This window comes from Tinamus guttatus, unplaced genomic scaffold (assembly GCF_059628265.1).
Source record: "Tinamus guttatus ecotype Peru unplaced genomic scaffold, ASM5962826v1 Tinamus_guttatus_pri_ptg000489l, whole genome shotgun sequence".
Lineage (NCBI taxonomy): Eukaryota > Metazoa > Chordata > Aves > Tinamiformes > Tinamidae > Tinamus > Tinamus guttatus.
The window spans coordinates 3,966,802-3,984,210 of NW_028289023.1; the positions used below are offsets into that span (position 1 = coordinate 3,966,802).

Sequence of the window (17,409 nt, forward strand, 5' to 3'; positions counted from 1 at the left end):
TTTTTGTCTGTAGCTCCCTTCGGACGCATTTTTGTTGTGACCTCTTCTCTTATTTCTGTGGCCCCGGAACCCCTCGAGGGGCCGCGCGCTTCCCGCCGAGCTCCGCGCGGCGCCGCACGCCCTGCAGCTGCCGTCGGCGCCGCGGGCCGGAAGAGACGAGCGGAAGGGTCCGTGCGCGCAGGCGCTCCCCCGGCGCGCGCGGCCATGCTGGCGGCGGCGCGGCGCCATGTGGCGTGCGCCGTGTCGGGCGGCGTGGACAGCGCCGTGGCCGCGCTGCTGCTGCGCCGCAGAGGTGCGCGCGCCGCGGGGCCTTCCGCTGCCCGGCCCGGGGCGGGTGGGTAGGTTTGGACGCGGGCGAGGAAGCGCTTGAAGAAATGAGCGTTAACGGAAACTACGCAAAATTTTGAAATCCTGCCCAGTGCGCGACATAGTTTACTGTTGCGGTACTTACTGAACCAGCCACTGCGGAAAATATGCAGTGATCACACTGTGAAATGCTCCAAATATGCCTGACTAACACAGAAATCCTGAAATCTTTTTGAGTTTCTTACCCACCTAGGTCTTGAAAAATACAGAATTTAGGTCCATGCTGTAATAATTTGTGTTCATTTCCTTCGTGCCATAGGCTACCAAGTGACAGGCGTCTTCATGAAGAACTGGGACCCCCTGGATGAGCAGGGAGCTTGTGCCATCGACAGGGAGTGCGAAGATGCCTACCGGGTTTGCCAGAAGCTGGATATTCCTTTTCATCAGGTTTCCTATGTGAAGGAATACTGGAATGAAGTGTTCAGGTAGTGCCGTGCTTCAAGTAGGTGGTCCTTTAGCGTGGTGCTATAGCACTGTGTTGCTATGAAGAGTGAAAATGGACTGAGAATAGGCAGAGGGAATTTACTGCATTATTAATAGTGACAAAAAAGAACTGGAGCCGCTTAAATACAGAAGGAACTTTTTTTTTGTCCATATTTAATATTAGAATTTCTAAGTTGGTTTTTGTGTATTTCTTGTTTATGAAATTAGTAGATTTCTCCATAGTTATGCCTGTAGGTGTATACTAATTTATTTTTTGATCAATGGTCATTATGCTAGTTTTTTCTATATCTCACATGCTGGCTCTGTCTTTCTGCAGAACGTGGAAAAAAAGTGCTGCAAAAAGGGTCTTCAAATGCCGTATATAATCAGGAGAATTATCCTAGATCTTCTCTTTTCCACCATGTCTACAAATACTGCTTGAAAACTTTGCTTAAGACTAGACATCCTTCATTTGTTTTTTTTCCTGTTCTCTTTTCCTTGGCAAATGTGCTTGCAGTGGCTCTCTCTTGTTAGGTCTCCCCCTTGCTAAGTGATGAAGTTTGTGTAGTTTCACTGCTTGTTGCTTGCTACTGTGGGTATTCTGCTATGCTGCTCCAAGCCTGACTTTGTGCTAAGTCTTTTGTAAAGGATCCAATATATTGAAATATTCACAGAGGAATAGTGTGTCGTCTTAAGAGTGCAGTGCTGAATCAGGGCGAGCTGGACAGCGCAAGGTAGATGCAGGTGAATTAATTATTAGCATAAATTTTTGAATTCTAAACTGAAGTGGATAATTTAAAGAAAAACTGTACTGCTTTATATCCATTTATGACTGTGAAATGTGATGTGGTAAGCACTATGCAATTGATTCTGTTTCGAGTGGTGAAGAGTTGCTAATGTCCTTTTAAATGCAGTTCATTAACTTTTCCTAATCTATGCCCTCAGTAGCTCTGGGCTCAAATGGCACCCAGTGGCAGGCAAAACACGAGTCATGAAGCTTTTTGATATCCCGGGGCAGCACTGTACGATACTTCAATTTTATAAGTTGTCATTTAAGCATTGTTAAGCAAATAGTGATAAGCACTGTAGTTGTATGAAAGTGAAAAACAATTCTCTGTCTTTGCGAAACTGTACTTGAATGTATTTATTTATTTACTTTTTAAGAAAGAAAAATAAGCATAAAAAATTACCAATCTTTCAATCCTAAATTAAGGCAGGGTCCCATGGCTGCTTATGGTGGAATTAGTGCAGATTGGGTTATAGTTCTCATCTGAGACCAGTAAATCCTGGTGTGTGCTCCACTACAGTGCTGCAGTGCAAAATTAAGCAGGTTTGTTTAATTCTCAGAGAATTTCAAGAAATAAGCAGCGATTGCACACTTGGTTCCCATCCTCCGTTGAGGGAACAGTGATTTAATAAATCTACAAGATTATGAGTGATCCTCTGACCATGCCCTCAATCCATTTTGGAGAAAATCTCCCAAACATTGTTTTGTGGATTAAAATTTGATGGCTATTTTATTTCTTACTTAAAATGCTTACTGAGATTGGGTGTCAAATTTTCTTGTTTAGCAAATGCTTCAGTCTTGCTTAGTATTTTGTGACATAAATGATGTTTACGTACATTTGAATTTTTATTTTACAGTGACCTCTTAAAAGAGTATGAATTGGGAAGGACTCCTAATCCTGATATTGTATGCAACAAGCACATCAAATTCAACTACTTTCTTCACTACGCCATGGATAACCTTGGTAAGGCTTGTTCAAATACAGTGTCAGTGCACAGTGGATGCTGTGGAAATGTTTAAAGGAAACTAACCCTTGAAAAGGTGGAAAAAACATATGAATTGATATGCATGCATAATTCGGGCATCTCTATGACAATATTTTACTAATTCTAAAGTATTTTGCTTTGAACTTGCTTTTAGATTGTGTAGGAACAGATTTAATTCAGGGAAATATGCTGACCTGAGCATTAGGTTTTATTTTGCATTGTTTACTGTCAGTATTAGGCTTCTCAGTTCTTATTAGGTTCTCTTTGCTGTTCTCTTTCTTCTTTACTCTCTGTTTTTTGTCCTAGGCATTTATATATATATATATATTTTAATTTAAATGTCAAATATATGCCTTCATGATGTTTTTTCTTGTTTGATAGGGGCAGATGCAATTGCTACTGGGCATTATGCTAGAACCTCACTAGAGGAGGAGGAAGTTTTTCAACAGAAACACATTAAAAGACCACAGGGACTTTTCAGAAACCGTTTTGAAGTTAGAAACAGTAAGTGGTTTCTTATTTCATATTTTGTGCTTGGTAGGAAGGAGAAATTTAAACTATATTCAGCTGTATAAAATCAGTTCATTACGTTACATACACCTAGTGTTTCTGAAAATGCAATTACCATTTTGACCCTGGCCTTTGTGGAAAGATGACTGGACAGAAAAGGGGAGTTACCTTGATGGAGATTACACTAAATAGTGAAGTATTAAATTTTTTGTTTTAAAAATCTAGTCCTATTGAGTCTACATTCTGATCAGTTTTAATATAGTTAAAGAGACTTGGCTGTCTTCTATAATGTGGGGAAATATTTCAAGACATCTGATTTGACTACTTGCATGACCTACATAAAACTTCCTTAATATGTTTTTGCAGTTTTAGGGCCTGTCTGTTCTTTGACTATTTAGTGTGTTTTATATTTAGAACTCATCGCAGCAATATGCTGAAGCAGAATGTGGGAATTAAGGTCTTGAAAGGTTAAAATTATTAGCATACTGTTAGGCAGTCATTGGACTATATATTACTTTACCACAAAAATCAGATATCCTGTTATTGAGTCCTCAATTTCCAATTTTTCTGTAGCAAGTCTCATTTTTTTCAGTCTCAGCTTTTCTCTAGAGGACTGATTATCTGAGGCAGATGAAAGTTCTGCCTGCTCTGAAACTGCAAGGTGCAAGTGCACCCAAAGGCAAGAAACTTGCATACTAGCACTTTGCAAAGCTACCATGGTGGCTTCTCTGAATTTTGCTTCCTGGTTTTATTTGTGGTGAGATTTTGCACTGTACAAAATCAGAATCTTCCTAGATCTCTTTAGTAATACAAAAATACCAAACTTTTAAAATTATGTTGTGAGTACTTTGAAAAATATTGTGTCTTTAAACTGTGTATGGAAACAGTAAAACTGAAGTTTTGATTGTCAAACAATATACTAGAGGAAGTTGAACCATTAAAGGGGTTTATGTTGAAACATTTTATGTGTTCTGCACTTTGCAGCTGTAAAACTCCTTCAAGGAGCTGACCTCTTTAAAGACCAGACCTTCTTCCTAAGTCAGATCTCACAGGATGCTTTGAGGAAAACCATTTTTCCTTTAGGGGATTTATCAAAAAGCTTTGTAAAGAAGATAGCAGCGGAACATGGTCTTCATCATGTGCTAAAGAAAAAAGAGGCATGGTAACACTTACAACTATTGATTTGTATTTTTCTCTAATATGGATTTTTCTGAACTTTGTGACAAATCAACTGTTTTGAAGCATCGGAAAGACTAAATAGCATTGGGAGTTAGTTTTATAGTTGTCTGAGTGCTTAAAGCTGCTTTTATGAGCATGGTTGGTTCTCTATTTTAGTTTGCAGATAGTTTTCTACATTTGTATTATGATTATAAAAAAATAGATACAGACAGCAATTGTTTTGCTGATACACTCTTGATTTATTATTCACCTCTGTAAATGGTCACCTGAAGAGTGTAAGATGTGATCTGAAGACAAAGGAGGACCTATTTGCTTATGAAGTTGGGTTTTTTGATTAAGTAATTTGTATTGATTTTGTACATTAATCTTAAAGAGAATTCTTGTTTTTAGTACACACACAGGAGGATCACCAAGACTTAATATGTCTATTTATTCAGTCTGTTTATTGACTGAACATGTGCTATTTCTTTTCCTTTCTGTACTTACTGATACTGTTGTATCAGATTTTGTATTTCTATAGGTGTTATGAGATACCTAGCATAGTCTGGGATAGATAAGGAAAATTATCAGATAACTAATATTCTGGCATTATTTCTCTCTCTCTCTTTTTTTTTTTTTTTTTTTTTTTGCTTTTATGTGGATTCAATACTATGTTTCATTTTCAGAGTACTGGAATCTGTTTCATTGGTGAAAGAAACATTGGAAAGTTCCTTCTTGAGGTGAGTAACATTAAATAGAAGGCAACGTGTGTTCTCAATTCTAGTTTTCCCAGATAATTTATACCATGGTCTAAGGAATCTCCAACACCATGTGTCCTGTTCTAAATAGCAACATATTCCACCCTCCTACTTCTGTGTCCAAAGCAGCATAAGGAAAGGGCTGGTAAGCAGCATGGATGGGGTTTCCTTTTTGAAAAGCTGTTTTTTGACTTCAAGAAAATATAGTATCAGAACCTGAAGTATACAGTGAGTTTCTTTTGAGGCCATCTTGTGTCTTACACCAAACTCTTCCTATTTTACAGTATTTAGAACCTCAGCTGGGTAACTTTGTTTCTATTGAAGATAAGAAGGTGATGGGAACACACAATGGTAAGTGACTAATATATATGTATATGTGTGTGTGTATTTATATAGTACTGAGTTCCCATCCCAAGTAATGTATGGAAGTATGACGTTCTGCTAGTGCATGAAATGGTAAGGGAACCTAGTAAGACTGAATGGTAGCAAAACCACAAATTAAAACTGAAATAGAGAAATGTTTGTCTTTTATAACCCCCCAAAATACACCAATTGATGCAGATTAGTTTAGAGTTATTTTTCAGATACAGGTTATTTTTTTTCCAAGTAGATGTTAATTTGATTTGTAATTTGTGCACTTCTCTGGGGCATTTGGGATCATTATTCTTCGTTTAGTGATTAAGTTTAGGAGATTTTTTTTTAAATGCATTTTTCTAAACATTAAAGGTTGTTAAGAATTGAATTTTTGTATTTCTTTAGGTTGGTTCCTGTACACAATAGGCCAGAGGGCTAGACTAGCAGGCCTGAAGGATGCTTGGTTCGTTGTAGATAAAGATGTTAGCACTGGAGATATCTTTGTGGTGAGTTAATCAACACTGGCCTTGTGAGTGACTGATTCATGACTCCTGCTGTATGGAATGTGATGTTAACTTGGGTAGAATTCTTGGCTTGCCATTTAAGAGAAACAAGAGCCAACTAGTACAGCATCTTGAAACGTCTTGTCCAAACTGGCTTTTGATGAGCAGAAAATTGTTCCAAGATTTTGGCTCAGAGCATTTTGGAGACAAACAGCAAGTATTGGGAAGAGCCAACCCATCTACTGAGCTCTCATTATCTGCTCTAAAGCACAGAGCTTTTCCTGTAGCTATCATGACACAATGTATTAAACCTTTCCTAAAATGTACATTATTCTGACTTCCTCTGTTTTGCTAATTTGTTTTTTTAATAAATGACCTAGTGGCCAGTAATACAGTTTTAGCATTTTGAAAATTGAGGCAGAATGTACTACTGCAAATTGTGTCTTAATGACTGAGCATGAAAGTTGAGGGGGGCTCTGCAGCATGCGAACATCACTAATGTTTCTTGCTGCTCACACAGTTGGTGCCCTTATTTGCCAGTGACATGATGGTAATGAGGTATTTTGTTACTGCTGATGTGCCTTGGGGAAAAACTGGCAATCACAACAGAGTTGAAAGGAAACAGGCAGGACCACTAGGGGTTTTTTTATGCCCTACAGTGAAATTGTGCAACATGTCCCTAACAAATGGGCAGCTAGGGTTTGTCACACCACACCTTATATGAAGTGTAGTTTCATTCATAACATAAATTTTACCCATTCTATGTTAATAGAGATCTTGAGATCTAGAGAGCTTTTCTCGTTGTAAGAAACAACCTGCAGGTTGTAAATTCTGCTGCTTTTCTCAGCTACAGTGCAAAAACCTGCTCTTGATTTCAGGCTAAATTTTCATCAAATGTTGCTAGCAATATGTTAAAATTCTGAACATCATCAAATGATGTTTAATTTGTAGCATAGCATAAATTATAAATAATTTAATTGTGGAATTTTTGGCAGGTGAAAGTTCTTTATTACATTGCACCACTAGAAATACACTTGCTGCTTCTAGAATAAGTACAGAAGCACAATACAGATCTATGTGAGACTTTTAATTTAACATAGGGTATTGCCACAGACGAAATAGCATGAGTGGGAGGGCAGTGGATGAAAATCAGTTTTGTAGCAGCAACTCATGGGTACATTCAAAAATAATTTGCATCTCTTACTGCCTCATTTGGTGTTGTTTGTCTTGATGGGCTACAAAAAAGGAATAACTTAATGAGAAGCTGAATAAGAGGGAGGTGTCATCTGGTTGAGTTAGGATAAGGAGGACAATGGACACAGCCTGAGAAAAGGCAGAAATGTCACTGGAGAAGAAAACACAGGGAACTATGTGACTCTTGAGACATAGAAGGCTGAAAAATAATCCAGGCTTGCTTTAGCGTATTTTTTTCATTAAAGGCCTTCATCTGAAAGATAATGCTAATAAATGCTTGCTAATAGATGCTAATAAATGCTTGCTCTCATTCATTTTGCTTTCATTTTGTTATGGCTTGGTGCTTTTTTCCGTATTTCCTGCTTTACTTCACAGTGGTTATGAGATGTCTGGCAAAAACATCAGCATTAAATGAATATTGTGTTTTAAGGCACCAACAACAGATCACCCTGCGCTGTACAGAGACCTGTTGCGGACAAATCGAGTGCACTGGATAGCAGAGGAGCCTCCTGCAGAGCTCATTAGGGATAAAATGATGGAATGTCTTTTCAGATGTCGGCACCAGATGGCACTGGGTAATCAAATCTTGTTTTTTTTTTAATTTATTCAGCATGTAAAATTGTGAAAGCGTCTGCCGTGTAGTTCTTCAGAAATAGTTGAAATGTTTGAGATCACCTTTCCATTTCTCTAGTATCTGTATGAAATGTTTCTGTTTAGTAGCATTTTGACTTATATTTGCTTAGCCTGTTAATGAAGATCTCCTTCATGCGAGCATAAGGATTATTTGGCAGATGTTTGGCCCTGTTCTGTTCCAGTGCCTTGTGTGCTGACTCTAAACCAAGATGGGAGCGTGTGGGTAACATTAGTGAAGCCAGAAAGAGCTCTCACACCAGGGCAGGTAAGTCAGTAGAACTGCTTTGCTTTTTCGTGTGTATGTTTTTGCTTAGTTGGATAATAAAACAGAGCATATTAGCTGTAAGATATAATTAGTTAATCTATTAGATTAGATTACCTGTGAGAGCAGGTAGCTCTCTTTTGATTTTTCATCCACTGTCTTGCAAGGAGATTGTTCCCAGTTTCAGATACTCTGTTGTTATCCATATGTTTGGAGAGAACTGGCTTCCAAACTTGAAAAATATGTGAAAAAGTTTGAGAGCTGCAAGGAGCTGGAAGGTGTGCAGCTGCTGAGGGCTCTCCCTGTGCTTACCCCCTAGTTTGCCGTGTTCTACAAGGGTGACGAGTGCTTGGGCAGTGGGAAGATCCTGAGGCTGGGCCCGTCGGTGTTTACCTGGAAACAGGGCAAAAACCGAGAGGAGGCTGCAAAGAAGGACGAGATCGACAAGGCAGAACCAGCAACGTAACATGTGGGTTTGTTTCTTAATGGACTTTGGAGAATTTGTAGCCTGAAAATAATAAAAGCAAGAGCTAACACCTTTCTTGTGGCACTGTAATATTGAAACGGTTGCTGGACTCTCCAGTTCTACCTCTTGACTGTTAGCACAAAACTGGTTTGAAACCAAGAACGGTTTGGTGTAACTTCATTGAAGTGATACTTAGATTAATAAGTGCCAAGGGGTATCTTAAAATAGGTGTGTAATAATAGTCATACATACAAGAGTTTTAGCACAATCATGTCTGAGAACATAAACCTCTAAGGCATGAGCGAAATAACGTTTTTTCTTACTTGAAGATGCTGGTCTCCAAGTATATGTCTTGTTTTACAGTAAATGTGTTCATTGAACTCTGGGGAAGGGGCGAGTGATATCCAAGTTCAGTTCATTTTGCATGACTATAAGCAACAGATATTTATTTTTCATTTTATATAATTTTATAAAAGCTGATTTCAATTCTTGAACTGTATGCAGTTCTATTTTAATATGTTTAATATAATTAAGAAGTACAAATCTAGGGTCTTAAAAGAGTCTCAGAGTCTCAATATTTCTTAAGTTCATCACAGACTAATTAACTTTTTATTAATTACTCAGGGTAAATACTGTCTATTTTGTCCCTTGGAGAAGAAAGTGCATTTTCTGTGCTTTAGAAAAATACAAATTCATGTGTGTTTCCTTATTGAAAAATTAACTGAATTAACTGGAAAATAATTTGATCTTAGATCATACCATAAGGTAAAATGGGGCAGTAGTAGGAAGAACTGATACTCCTGCCCAAATTACGCCCCAAATTAAAATGACTGAGCGTAGAAAAAAAGATTTTCAAATGATGTAAAATTTTGGAATTTCTGTCAAATTTGCTCAGTAGCAGAGCTGTGACAGGATTATAGCTTTTGTGCAAATACAAAGGCTTAGACTGCAGGTAGTCTTCTGTCTTTTTCTTTTGTCCTACTGTATTTATGGGAAGGAAGGAAAAGAATTCCTTTTATTCCTTATTGTAACACAACAGCAATAGCATGTTTACTCCTAAGCATGGAAGTAGAAAGGAGGACAAGTCTCAGTGTTGGCCTGCCGGTCTCCTGCTTCTTAAACACGCTGGTCACGGATCCCCATTAAAGAAGACAAAAAAAGCCTATTTTAATCTTTGCTTTTGATTTGGCATTTCAGTGCAGCTGGCTGAGGGGGAGAAGCCATCCATTTCCATTGGTGCCAAGATAAAATCCATGTAGGAGTCTGTCTGTAGGGTGTCAGTCGATGGGGAGCTCAGCAGTAAAGACGGTTCGTGTTTCATCTCGGCTCTTTCTGTTAGGTTAGAAATGTTATGGCTCTGAGGTGGGGCTTTCTGTTTCTTTTTTTTTTCTTTTTTTTTTTTCTTCTCCATCACTTTCCTTACCTTTCTTGAAATTTTTGAATTTTTGTCTTTGCAAAATGTGGCATTAAAGAGTTAATAGCCATTTTTCCCTTACTGTATTTTCCAGTAAATGTCCCAATAAAATCTTAACAAAAGTTTTGTGTGACACTCATGTAATTTTTATTACTACTTCATCTTACATCTCTCAGTCGTGTTTGTATTAGACGCTGTACCCATAGAGGGGTGGCTAAGGCACGGACAAGCAGGAGGACGTGGCTGCATCTGTTTAAAACTCAGTGCCTTAAAATTTCCCTAGTCTCAGGGAATTGCCGAGTTTGGAAGGGACCTCTGGAGCGTGTTAGTCCAACCCCCTGGTCAGGCAGGGACAACCGGAGCTGGACTGTGTCCAACCAGGATTTGAGCGTGCAAGGCTGGAATCTGCACCACCTGCCCTGGCTGTTTCCTCCCGAGCCTTCTCCTCTGGAACGGGCCCAGCTCCCGCGGCCTCTCACCAGATGAGAGACGCTCCAGGCCTTTATTTACCTGTGAGGCCCTTTGCTGGACTCGCTGCCGTGCGTCCACGTTTCTCTCGTACTGGAGAGCCCGCGGTTGGGCCCTGCCCCTCATGTGGCCTCAGCAGGGCTGAGCAAAGGGGAAGCAGCAGCTGCCGTGGCCCAGGATGAGGTTCTGTGTGAGGCCGCCCTGGGGCTCTTCCTTTCGTGCCGCCACAGCCCGTTGCTGCCCCGTGTTCAGCCCGTCCACCAGGGCTCCCAAGGTCACACTCTGCCAGGCTGCTCCCCACGCTCTGCTGGGGCAGGACTTGGCACTTCCTTTTGTTGGATTTCATGAGGTTTCTGGCTACCCAAGTGCCAAAGGGTTGTGCTGCCCTTCAGAGGCAGCACAACCTGCCTTTGCCCTCTGAAGGGCAGCACAACCTTTTGGGGCCTCAGCTACCCCTCGCAGTGGTACCATCCACCAGCTCCAGCAGGATGTGCTCTGTGCACTCTGTCCATCGTCCCAGTCACTGATTAAGGTGTTGGGGCAGTGCTGACCCCAGGATCAAGCCCTGGAGGACACTGCTAGTGACTGGTCGCTGCCTGGACTTCTTGCTGTTGATGCCACCTTTTGAGTGTAGCAGCTGAGCCAGTTTTCCTAAGTGCTACCCACTCGACCAGACTATGAATGAGGATATTTGGGTGGCATCAAAAGACTGAATGACCGATCCAGTCATTTCGTCGTAGAAGGTTTAGCAGGTTTGTGAGGCTTGATTGCCCCTGCATAAATTTGTGCTGATGACTCCTGGTCGCTTTCTTGTCACTAATACGTTTGGAAATGGTTTCCAGGGTTAGCTGCTAGGTGTGTTGCTGGAGATGGATTTGTCCTGCTGTCTACTGGATGCTATTTCTTGCCGGCAGTCCTCAATTTTCATGTGAGCTCTTAAGAGTCGTAAAAGCCAAATCCCTGGATCATCTGGATCCAAGCTGCTGGCGAGCAGCAGACGTTGTGAAGAGCAGGTCAGCTCAGCAGGTGGAGGCCACTGTCACCACAGCAGGGAAGTCCCACTGCTGCCGCTCACCATCTTCTGGCTCCAGCTCAGCCAGCTCAGGTGCTTTGCCAGAGAGAGCTCCCAGTTCCTCCTCTTCTGCCACCAGGACACTGATCCTGCTCTGCATCTTCAGGCTTGAAGGAGAAACAGGGTCCGTTCTCCCGGTGCGAGAAGCCACCCGCTTCCAGCCTCTGCCGTCACAAGGTGGAGCTGCCTGCGCTCTGTCACTCCGACCTGACCTGACCGGCAGGCTCTCCCGTCCCTCCCTCACTGCAGCGCAGGGTCCAGGCTCTTGGAGCTGCGGGGTCTCAGAGAAAACTTGGTCAAACTCTTTCTCATAAAAGCTGTTCTTACAAGGCCACATTCTGCCAACGTGTTACTATGGGGAAAGCCCCGCAGCTAGATTTCAGGCACAGCTGTGGGTCTACCCCAGGGGTAGGTGACTCTGGAGGACAGGTGACTCGGGGCACGGTGGATGCAGAAGTGGCTTCAGGAGTTCAGCTGGCAAAGGCATCCCAAGTGTGCTCAGAGATGCTGAGCCAGTGCCTCATGCCAGGAAAGTTTAGCCAATGCTCCTTGTAGTCACCTGGCAGAGGGAATGTTTGCTATAGCTTCAGTGGGAAGGAGGCTTTTTAGGTAATTCCTTCTTTTTCTTCAAATATCCTTGAAAAGCCATACAGCAGCAATCCAGGTTGACTGATGTAGAAAATTTGTAAGTTAATATGTTGCTTATGTGCAGAAAATTCTCTAGCAATTCAGTTGTGAGGCCCAGCAACCTGAAATTTATGACCAGAGATGCACCACAATCTGGCAACAGGTGAGCAGGGTTTTTTGGTTAGTGGAGACCTGCTCTCTGAGAAGAATGGAGATCACCACCAATGTGGTGGGCATCTTCCATGAAATGGGCCGAGAGCTTCTACATGGTAAAGCTGGTATTAAATCCCAGTGAATCCCACACTACTGCTGAGAGTTAGGAACTAGCAGATGTTTGTGAAATAATATCCTGAATAGCACCTGGACAGGGTGCTTTACAACAGGGTGCATGTCTGTAGCAAGGTGAGCGTACGTGTTCAAACACAGCGCTTCCAAACAGCCTGTGCTGTTCAGGAATGGTGTGTTTTTCTTTCCATCCCACACCTTTCTCCCAAGTGAGTAGCTAGTAACTCTGAATGATGGTGCAAGGCTCCTTGCTCTTCTTGCACGTGTCTCTTGCAGGGAATTTTATTCTGTTCTGTGCAAGGATGCAAGTTGTGAAGGGTTGTCTGCAGCAGATGACCCTAGAGAGGCACATTTCTAGTGGGCATTAAGTGTGCTCCTTCTCATTAGGGCATCATACAAAACCTGGGTGACACCACCACAATTACCGACCATCTCTGAAGAGAGCATTGGCTTTGTCACTGCGTTGTGCAGCTCCCGCGAGGCCATGGTGAAAGGGCTGTGAAAACGCAGCGAGGCGGCTGCAACGTCTTGGAAACCATCAGTGAAAGAAGGAGTTGCCGGTGGAGTTTAGTGCCTCCGGGCTAGAGCTTCTGAATGCTCCTGAATGGGGTGTCTGTGGTGCTGGCAGTGTCTGTCAGGAAACCTTTGTCAGGACTGGAATTTGGCCAAGATGTGCCTTGAATTTGATAAGAGCAGCCTGATCGACATGTGAATTTTCTCTCTCTCTCTCTCTCTCTTTTTTTTTTCTTTTTTTTTTTTAACAGAAGTCTCATTGCTTTTAAAAACAGATTGGCTTCTCACTATTCATTTTTTCTTTTCACTTTGGGTGGCAAATAGCAAGAAGGTGATCTCACTTTCCAGTTGTCATTAAGCTTTTTAGGTCTTGAAGTATTTGCCTTCAAAGACTCACATGAATAACTTGTTAAAAAAACAACGAGAAAAAAACAACCTTTCCCCATCCCTAGTATGATAACAAGTTTTGGGTTACCTACCTGAAAAATCAAGGCTTATTTCAGCCAAAAGCTGGAACCAACCTCAAATATCTCTAGTACCTTGCAAGTTTGCTTAAAATCTGTGTTCCTGGCTATGTCTGACAGGCTGTGCTCCAGGTACAGTCTTCTTTCTGGAGTGTTTGTGCAAAGACTAACTGCAGGGCTGCAGGACAGAGCTGCTCCTTGGTGCAGCGTGAGCAGGGTTATCTCCTCAGTGCTTTTCACTGGGGCAGCCTCTTTGAAGGGTGAGACATCACCCCGCTGCTGCAAGGGGCTCGATCCATGAACCCTCCTGCAGGACGTGGACGGGCAGAAAAAACTTTGACTTCTGGCACTCAATGCAACTCATGGGGCTGAAAGCAGCTTTCATCGCCCTGCTTAAAAATGACGTGTTTCTGAGCTGTCTCGCTGGAGCTGGAAGCCAGAGAGAAAAAAGCTGAAACTCTGCTTTTTTGAAGGCTGCCCACAGCCTCTTTTTTAAATAGATTTGTCCTGTTGGTATAGTTATAAGGAAAAAATAAAAAATAATAATGGATCCACATGCACCATTGAGGTTTTCCCTCTATACTGAGCTTCAGCCCTTGGGGTCGAGGCTGATCCTCCTGGGAAGCGGCAGGTGCCTCCGCGCGCTCCCACACACAGGCGGCACAAGAGCAGCCACCGGCCGCGACTGTCCCCATGGCTGTCCCTGGCACCGGGGACACGCTGGGGAAGGAGGGACGGCAGGAGGCAGCAGGCGGAGCGAAACCCAACGCGTCCGTCCGGAGGAGGTTTGGAACCGGCCCCAGGTCTGTCAGTGATCGGGAGCACAGAAAGTTGGGTTGAAACTGCCCGTTCTCTGCACATCGGTAGCTGCTGTTTTCTTGCAATACATCCAGCGCATTCAATTTCTCAGAGCAAAGCAAAACAGGCAACCCAGGGTGCTCCCAAGACCAAAAAGCAGCTGTGCAGGTGAAAAGGGGTTGTTTTTCATATGAAAAAAACTTTTCAGTAGGAAAAGTGAATGGGGAGTTGCTTACTGGCTTTCTGACTGGGAAAATATGGATGTTATGAGCACAGTGCTGACAGGTGACATTTGGGGATGATGTTGTGGATGGAGGTTGCCTCACTGCCTGGGAACGTCCTTGCTCTCCTGCCCCCTTCATGGTTGCTTTTAAATCAGATTAAGATTTTAAATGTGTGTATGTTTCATTTTTATATACCTGATGCCTTCTGTACTTGCTTTAATGAATAAACACACCGACGTCACGCATAAATATCCAAAGGACACAAAGTGATGCGCTCTGAAGGCGGGCAAAGGGAGGCAGCAGGGCGGCCCGTCGTTTCCCGCTCCAGCACCAGGTGGCACCGGGATATCACATTGAGCCATTCCAACCGTGCAGGACTCGGCCGTGCTCTGGGTTGCGGGTTTAACGTGCCCGTGACAGGGAAGTTCTTCCTTTTTGCTGGTCTTTCTGTCGCGGTGCATCGGGAGGAGTGTGACTCCGTGTTTGCGTAAGGGCAGGGTAAGGCGGATAACGCGATCCTGAGGATTCCCGGCAGGCAGCAGCTGCCAGGACCAGCCCGAACAGAGCGGCCCCGAGCGCGGGGCGGCAGCGCGGTGGGAAAAGGCTCCATTGCTGCCCGTTCCTGCCCCTCCGAGCCGTGTGCGGAGCATCTGCTTCAGCCTCATCTAATGCCTGAAATGCTGCTTGTGGAACAGGAGATTTCTAAAAAGGAGACCAGGTTTCTGCACCCGCATTTGGGTCTGTGAGAGGTCTGGAACACGGATGCCCAGGCTTGGTTTATGGAATCTCCAGGATTGTCTTTCTCTTCTCAAAACATCTTTAGTTTTATGGGTTATACGGGTTAGAGAAACTTGAAAATGGGGTATGTTAATTGGCTCTTCATTCTAGCTAATGTTACAGCGTATAGAGTAACTTCATAGCCAAAGAACTTCAAACTTGCTTTGAAAACATAAGATCTAGCCTCTAAACTGAGATTTCTGTCTGGATTCCCATGGATTTCTCTGTGGAGAGTAGGACGTAACTGCAGGTGTCCACAGGAGAGGCCGAGGAGTTGAGAGAGAGGCAGCAGTGAAACCTTTTATTTCTCTCTCATTTGAAAGACTTCAGAGAAACCAGGATCTAAAGTAATGAGCAGTAACAGGGATCTCCCTTGGAGAACCTGTAAATCCAAGCGAATGAGTCCACGGTGCCGCAGCAGCTCCTGGCTAGTGGCAAACCAGACTAGAGGCAGTTTTTAATGTAATCAAGGTACTTAACGTGGGAGTATTCCTACTGTTCACACGTTTTTACGTATTAGTCCTGCTCCAGGTGGGTATGAAGGACTCCACAAGTTGTGTCATGTCAACCCGCCTGGTGGAAGAGAAAACCTGTTAGTAAGTTTGATACATGAAGTAAAACTGTGAAATAAATTTATTTCAAGCTTAAAAGGCTTCAACTATGGCTTTTAGGCAAGGTGTTTTTGTGGTTTAAGGTTTTTTACACCTAGTTTTACACCTCGCTTTTGAAGTGAAGAAGATTATAGAAAAAAACACCTCTGTAACTGGGCGATAGCCAGTGCTGAGCTACATTTATGTAACGTGGCTGTTTCGTGGAGCTGAGACCAGCTCTGCTTGGCCAGTCTTGTCCACGCTGAAGTTTCGCTGCAGCAAAACCCAGAGCAGCCGCTCCTCACCTGAGCGCCCTGGGAGCGAGGCCTGTTAAGGTGGTTCCATGGGAATTAGGCAGTTCCTGAAGCCAGGGATGCCTGTGAATCATGGAGCAGGAGGAAGACGCACGGAGCGAACGGACCCTGCGGGTCAGCGCAAGGAAGGATTTAACTTTGAATTCCAGTGTTTCTTGTTTGTTTTATCCTGTCAGTTGAAACTTGTAATCAAATTTACTATTTTTTCCCCTCTCCTCTCCTCTCCTCTCCTCTCCTCTCCTCTCCTCTCCTCTCCTCTCCTCTCCTCTCCTCTCCTCTCCTCTCCTCTCCTCTCCTCTCCTCTCCTCTCCTCTCCTCTCCTCTCCTCTCCTCTCCTCTCCTCTCCTCTTTGCTGGGGCTGTTTGCACGTGCGCAGACCCTCATGTGCTCGTTGTTTCCTCCAGGGCACTAATATCCACTGCAAATACTATACTCCCTACAGTCTGCTTACAGTCAAAACGGGGTAGTGATGAAATGCTAACAGAGTCATTGCAGACAGCCTTCCACAGAGTGGCTGTCAAAGAACTATAAGCAAGAGATTTTCCTACATGCTACTGAAAGATGTTAATATTTTTGCAAACTGTTATATTTGCAGGGGAAAGGGATTTATTTGAAGGAACAGGTCCTGCTTCTGGTCATCTCTGAGGCTGGTGGAAGATAGAGCAGGCTCCTGGTCCCACCAGAGGAACTGCAAAGCTGGACAGACCATAAGCCAGCACAGAGCCCCAAAGTCTTGAGGGTACACTGAAATAATCCCTTTTTGAGTATTTATGAGGCAATAAAGAGTTAGTGTGACCTCTGTGCAATCCATCTGACTAATCTAATTTTCTTCCTTGATAGGTGCTGGGTGGGGTGTTCAGGGAGCAGCAGCAGATGGGACGTGTATTCAGGATGTCTTCCAACACCGTCCAACACTGTATTGTCATGAACCAAATAGAGCCAGTGTGGATTGACATTAACTGGGATGAGGTAGATGCAAAATTCATTGAAAAATATCTCTTGTGGGGTTATTTTTCTTCAGTATTTTCACTCAGCATTTGAATGATGATGTAAAGGGTAGCTGGTGCAAGCTGCAGGTGAGACCAAAGGACTCCAGGCATCCCAAGGACAGGGCTGAAAGCCAAAAAGAGTTTGAGAAGCTGGAGAGCAAACCCCAAACCAACAGACAGGAAGGAACCAGGGAACGGGGCAGGCTGCAGCTTTTAAGGAGGAAATGCAAACTGCACAGAGGGGAAGGCAGCTGCTCTGCTGAGGAGGCTGTGGGGACTGAGTGGCTCCAGGATGGACCCATATGAAAAGCAATGGTTTAGCCCGTTGCTGGGCAGCTCTTTTTTTTTTCCTGCTGGTAGGCCCATGTCTTGCATTTTGTAGGAAGCTCTGGTCTCTTTTCAACCTCTCACCATCTCCAGAAACTAAAGTCTTAGATGTGGGGGGTGCAGAAGGGCAGGAAGCAACAGTAGAAG

The 17,409-nt window shown here is 43.3% G+C and overlaps 1 protein-coding gene across 1 annotated transcript; it reads left to right on the forward strand.

Moving 5' to 3' along the window:
• The first annotated feature begins 165 nt into the window (after positions 1-165).
• On the forward strand, positions 166-8,468 carry TRMU (tRNA mitochondrial 2-thiouridylase). Its single transcript, XM_088533238.1, has 11 exons — positions 166-292; positions 626-791; positions 2,434-2,540; positions 2,944-3,066; positions 4,057-4,229; positions 4,917-4,970; positions 5,273-5,339; positions 5,748-5,848; positions 7,470-7,614; positions 7,855-7,937; positions 8,254-8,468. The coding sequence occupies exons 1-11, from the start codon at positions 205-207 to the stop codon at positions 8,398-8,400; spliced, it is 1,254 nt and encodes a 417-aa protein (XP_088389364.1). The 5' UTR covers positions 166-204; the 3' UTR covers positions 8,401-8,468.
• The last annotated feature ends 8,941 nt before the right edge of the window (positions 8,469-17,409 follow it).